We start from the raw sequence: 5,689 nt of genomic DNA on the forward strand, positions 1-5,689 counted from the left end.
CGCGGTTTGTTCGCGGTATCCGCGGTTTGTTCGCGGTATCCGCGGTTTGTTCGCGGTATCCGCGGTTTGTTCGCGGTATCCGCGGTTTGTTCGCGGTATCCGCGGTTTGTTCGCGGTATCCGCGGTTTGTTCGCGGTATCCGCGGTTTGTTCGCGGTATCCGCGGTTTGTTCGCGGTATCCGCGGTTTGTTCGCGGTATCCGCGGTTTGTTCGCGGTATCCGCGGTTTGTTCGCGGTATCCGCGGTTTGTTCGCGGTATCCGCGGTTTGTTCGCGGTATCCGCGGTTTGTTCGCGGTATTCGCGTTTTGTGCGCAGTATCCGCGGTTTGTTCGCGATATTCGCAGTTATGGCTTCGATCTCAGGCAAACGCAGATTTTTTTCAGCTCTTTTTTTACTGCAAACAAACGAAGCGGGAGTCATGAATTATGACGTCATGGCCTACGGGAGCGTATGCCGTGACGTCAAACTTCACGATTTACCGGTATTTTTTAAATCGATTTATCTCGATATCTAGGAGTCGTAGAAGAAAAAGAAAAATTCCGTTGGTCCTCATTTTTCCTGCTCTATGACTTTGAAACATCACCCAAGTATGCATCGTAGAAGAAAAAGAAAAATTCCGTTGGTCCTCATTTTTCCTGCTCTATGACTTTGAAACATCACCCAAGTAAGCTTCCGTTAGTCCTTATTTTTCCTGCTCTATGACTTTGAAACATCACCCAAGTAAGCGCAACTGATCTATTTTCCAATCTTTGGTGATATAGGTCGTTGGTCCTCATTTTCCCTGCTCTATGACTTTGAAATATCACCCAAGAAAGCGCAACTGATCTATTAGAACATGATTTAAATCAAAAAGCTAGCCAGCCTAAGTTAGCTTGGAGGGTAGTGCATCTGCCTTGTAAGCGCTAGGGCACGGGTTCGATTGCCGCCCGGGGCGGATTTTATCTTGAAGGGATTTTCCTGGACAAGTGGGAACGAGCCTTAAAGCATTATTATTCTCCATAATATGTCAAAATATACGAGACCTTGAGGGGTAAAGGGACTTTTCAGTCTTATTCTGGCAGGATAAACAGGGTATATTCTATTCTTCTATTCTAACTAAAGCAATATTAAATCTAAATCGTGATTTAATCATGGGGGCACGGTTGGTCCAGTGGTAACGCGCTTGCTTGCCATGCAGAAGGTCCCGGGTTCGAATCCCAGCATCGACAAAAATTTGTACTCGTTTTTCGATTGCAAATATTTCAACGGGTTACGTTCTGATGTTCTCGTGTTGACCCAGCACCTAAATGGGAAGTATTGTGTCTCTTCTCGCCCATCTGATGAGAGGCATACTACACAAGCGTCTAATGTAGCAGTTGTTCCATTGCCACGAAATAAAAACGGCGGTGGAACACTCATCTTAAAAAAAAAAAATGTGGTGAAGCTGAGAGCTTTTGTCCTCACGAGGCTGAGTGCACCCCGAAATCCAAGCACAGAGCCAAATAAACTTCGACCCCACCGGAGATCGAACCCGGGTCCTCCGGAGTGCAAGCCTAGTGTGATACCCAGTCGGCCTAGGTCCTGACGAACTACCGCCGTTGTTCCGGGACCAACAAAGAAGATCGGGGAGGTTTTTAGCGGGTTGAGCGGCCAAGAACGGTACCACAGAAGGGCGAAACACCATACCCTGAGCCGTGACTCCAGCATACCCTCTAGCTATACTAGAGAAGTCAAAAAGATTTTCCTCCTCAAAAAAAAAAGAGCAATACTTACCTTTTCTTTGAAGTCTTTCTCGTGTATCTCCACAGTATCAATGACTACTCCATGCACTCCGCGAATATACATAAGTTGATCCAGCGTCATTTGGCGCAGAATATAATACAGGAGTTCTGTGGTGTCTTTCTTGAATGAGAGATACTTCTGGAATGTCTGAGAAACAAATGGAATGTGTCTTAGAATATAAGAAGAGTTCTTAGAATATACATGAGTTGATCCAGGGTCATTTGTCGAAGAATATAATACAGGAGTTCTGTGGTGTCTTTCTTGAATGAGAGATACTTCTGGAATGTCTGAGAAACAAATGGAATGTGTCTTAGAATATAAGAAGAGTTCTTAGAATATACATGAGTTGATCCAGGGTCATTTGTCGAAGAATATAATACAGGAGTTCTGTGGTGTCTTTCTTGAATGAGAGATACTTCTGGAATGTCTGAGAAACAAATGGAATGTGTCTTAGAATATAAGAAGAGTTCTTAGAATATACATGAGTTGATCCAGGGTCATTTGTCGCAGAATATAATACAGCAGTTCTGTGGTGTCTTTCTTGAATGAGAGATACTTCTGGAATGTCTGAGAAACAAATGGAATGTGTCTTAGAATATAAGAAGAGTTCTTAGAATATACATGAGTTGATCCAGGGTCATTTGTCGCAGAATATAATACAGCAGTTCTGTGGTGTCTTTCTTGAATGAGAGATACTTCTGGAATGTCTGAGAAACAAATGGAATGTGTCTTAGAATATAAGAAGAGTTCTTAGAATATACATGAGTTGATCCAGGGTCATTTGTCGCAGAATATAATACAGCAGTTCTGTGGTGTCTTTCTTGAATGAGAGATACTTCTGGAATGTCTGAGAAACAAATGGAATGTGTCTTAGAATATAAGAAGAGTTCTTAGAATATACATGAGTTGATCCAGGGTCATTTGTCGCAGAATATAATACAGCAGTTCTGTGGTGTCTTTCTTGAATGAGAGATACTTCTGGAATGTCTGAGAAACAAATGGAATGTGTCTTAGAATATAAGAAGAGTTCTTAGAATATACATGAGTTGATCCAGGGTCATTTGTCGCAGAATATAATACAGCAGTTCTGTGGTGTCTTTCTTGAATGAGAGATACTTCTGGAATGTCTGAGAAACAAATGGAATGTGTCTTAGAATATAAGAAGAGTTCTTAGAATATACATGAGTTGATCCAGGGTCATTTGTCGCAGAATATAATACAGCAGTTCTGTGGTGTCTTTCTTGAATGAGAGATACTTCTGGAATGTCTGAGAAACAAATGGAATGTGTCTTAGAATATAAGAAGAGTTCTTAGAATATACATGAGTTGATCCAGGGTCATTTGTCGCAGAATATAATACAGCAGTTCTGTGGTGTCTTTCTTGAATGAGAGATACTTCTGGAATGTCTGAGAAACAAATGGAATGTGTCTTAGAATATAAGAAGAGTTCTTAGAATATACATGAGTTGATCCAGGGTCATTTGTCGCAGAATATAATACAGCAGTTCTGTGGTGTCTTTCTTGAATGAGAGATACTTCTGGAATGTCTGAGAAACAAATGGAATGTGTCTTAGAATATAAGAAGAGTTCTTAGAATATACATGAGTTGATCCAGGGTCATTTGTCGCAGAATATAATACAGCAGTTCTGTGGTGTCTTTCTTGAATGAGAGATACTTCTGGAATGTCTGAGAAACAAATGGAATGTGTCTTAGAATATAAGAAGAGTTCTTAGAATATACATGAGTTGATCCAGGGTCATTTGTCGCAGAATATAATACAGCAGTTCTGTGGTGTCTTTCTTGAATGAGAGATACTTCTGGAATGTCTGAGAAACAAATGGAATGTGTCTTAGAATATAAGAAGAGTTCTTAGAATATACATGAGTTGATCCAGGGTCATTTGTCGCAGAATATAATACAGCAGTTCTGTGGTGTCTTTCTTGAATGAGAGATACTTCTGGAATGTCTGAGAAACAAATGGAATGTGTCTTAGAATATAAGAAGAGTTCTTAGAATATACATGAGTTGATCCAGGGTCATTTGTCGCAGAATATAATACAGCAGTTCTGTGGTGTCTTTCTTGAATGAGAGATACTTCTGGAATGTCTGAGAAACAAATGGAATGTGTCTTAGAATATAAGAAGAGTTCTTAGAATATACATGAGTTGATCCAGGGTCATTTGTCGCAGAATATAATACAGCAGTTCTGTGGTGTCTTTCTTGAATGAGAGATACTTCTGGAATGTCTGAGAAACAAATGGAATGTGTCTTAGAATATAAGAAGAGTTCTTAGAATATACATGAGTTGATCCAGGGTCATTTGTCGCAGAATATAATACAGCAGTTCTGTGGTGTCTTTCTTGAATGAGAGATACTTCTGGAATGTCTGAGAAACAAATGGAATGTGTCTTAGAATATAAGAAGAGTTCTTAGAATATACATGAGTTGATCCAGGGTCATTTGTCGCAGAATATAATACAGCAGTTCTGTGGTGTCTTTCTTGAATGAGAGATACTTCTGGAATGTCTGAGAAACAAATGGAATGTGTCTTAGAATATAAGAAGAGTTCTTAGAATATACATGAGTTGATCCAGGGTCATTTGTCGCAGAATATAATACAGCAGTTCTGTGGTGTCTTTCTTGAATGAGAGATACTTCTGGAATGTCTGAGAAACAAATGGAATGTGTCTTAGAATATAAGAAGAGTTCTTAGAATATACATGAGTTGATCCAGGGTCATTTGTCGCAGAATATAATACAGCAGTTCTGTGGTGTCTTTCTTGAATGAGAGATACTTCTGGAATGTCTGAGAAACAAATGGAATGTGTCTTAGAATATAAGAAGAGTTCTTAGAATATACATGAGTTGATCCAGGGTCATTTGTCGCAGAATATAATACAGCAGTTCTGTGGTGTCTTTCTTGAATGAGAGATACTTCTGGAATGTCTGAGAAACAAATGGAATGTGTCTTAGAATATAAGAAGAGTTCTTAGAATATACATGAGTTGATCCAGGGTCATTTGTCGCAGAATATAATACAGCAGTTCTGTGGTGTCTTTCTTGAATGAGAGATACTTCTGGAATGTCTGAGAAACAAATGGAATGTGTCTTAGAATATAAGAAGAGTTCTTAGAATATACATGAGTTGATCCAGGGTCATTTGTCGCAGAATATAATACAGCAGTTCTGTGGTGTCTTTCTTGAATGAGAGATACTTCTGGAATGTCTGAGAAACAAATGGAATGTGTCTTAGAATATAAGAAGAGTTCTTAGAATATACATGAGTTGATCCAGGGTCATTTGTCGCAGAATATAATACAGCAGTTCTGTGGTGTCTTTCTTGAATGAGAGATACTTCTGGAATGTCTGAGAAACAAATGGAATGTGTCTTAGAATATAAGAAGAGTTCTTAGAATATACATGAGTTGATCCAGGGTCATTTGTCGCAGAATATAATACAGCAGTTCTGTGGTGTCTTTCTTGAATGAGAGATACTTCTGGAATGTCTGAGAAACAAATGGAATGTGTCTTAGAATATAAGAAGAGTTCTTAGAATATACATGAGTTGATCCAGGGTCATTTGTCGCAGAATATAATACAGCAGTTCTGTGGTGTCTTTCTTGAATGAGAGATACTTCTGGAATGTCTGAGAAACAAATGGAATGAACAAACCTGATCACTTTGGGATAAAATTCCTTATGTTCCGGGAACCCGCAGCTTAACGCTTACAAGGCAGACCCACTGCCTCCAATCTAACCAGGCTGGCAAAGTGAAATTAAAGGATTTTGGTGAAAGTTGCTTGGTTGAACCACCCTCAAAACATGCATAGTTTTATTAACTTTTTTATTTTTTTGAGTTTGAAAACGGTTTAGTCAAAACGAGGCTGTATGTAGTGCAAAAGTTGATTTAGACATTAGAGCCATACT

The 5,689-nt window shown here is 39.4% G+C and overlaps 2 protein-coding genes across 3 annotated transcripts in view; both read right to left on the reverse strand.

The window, feature by feature from the left end:
• Positions 1-1,931, reverse strand: part of LOC108253736 (DNA replication licensing factor Mcm2) — a 9,536-nt gene extending 7,605 nt beyond the window's left edge. The window contains exon 1 of one of the 2 annotated variants that reach the window (XM_017448270.2): positions 1,754-1,931. In XM_017448270.2, coding sequence (XP_017303759.1) covers positions 1,754-1,843 — 90 coding nt within the window. In that variant the 5' untranslated portion in view covers positions 1,844-1,931. The remainder of the gene's footprint in view (positions 1-1,753) is intronic. The other variant, XM_017448269.2, reaches the window with a different exon arrangement.
• Positions 1,932-2,352: 421 nt separating this feature from the next.
• Positions 2,353-5,269, reverse strand: LOC103519632 (DNA replication licensing factor Mcm2-like; the record flags this gene model as incomplete). The annotated part of the gene is made up of 7 exons (XM_017448267.1): positions 2,353-2,469; positions 2,843-2,889; positions 3,299-3,309; positions 3,784-3,869; positions 4,243-4,289; positions 4,699-4,709; positions 5,184-5,269. Coding segments are annotated over 7 exons (405 nt in total), but the record flags the coding sequence as incomplete, so codon positions are not given.
• Positions 5,270-5,689: the final 420 nt, after the last annotated feature.

Source organism: Diaphorina citri, unplaced genomic scaffold (genome assembly GCF_000475195.1).
Source record: "Diaphorina citri unplaced genomic scaffold, Diaci psyllid genome assembly version 1.1 scaffold2854, whole genome shotgun sequence".
Classification (NCBI taxonomy): Eukaryota; Metazoa; Arthropoda; class Insecta; order Hemiptera; family Psyllidae; genus Diaphorina; species Diaphorina citri.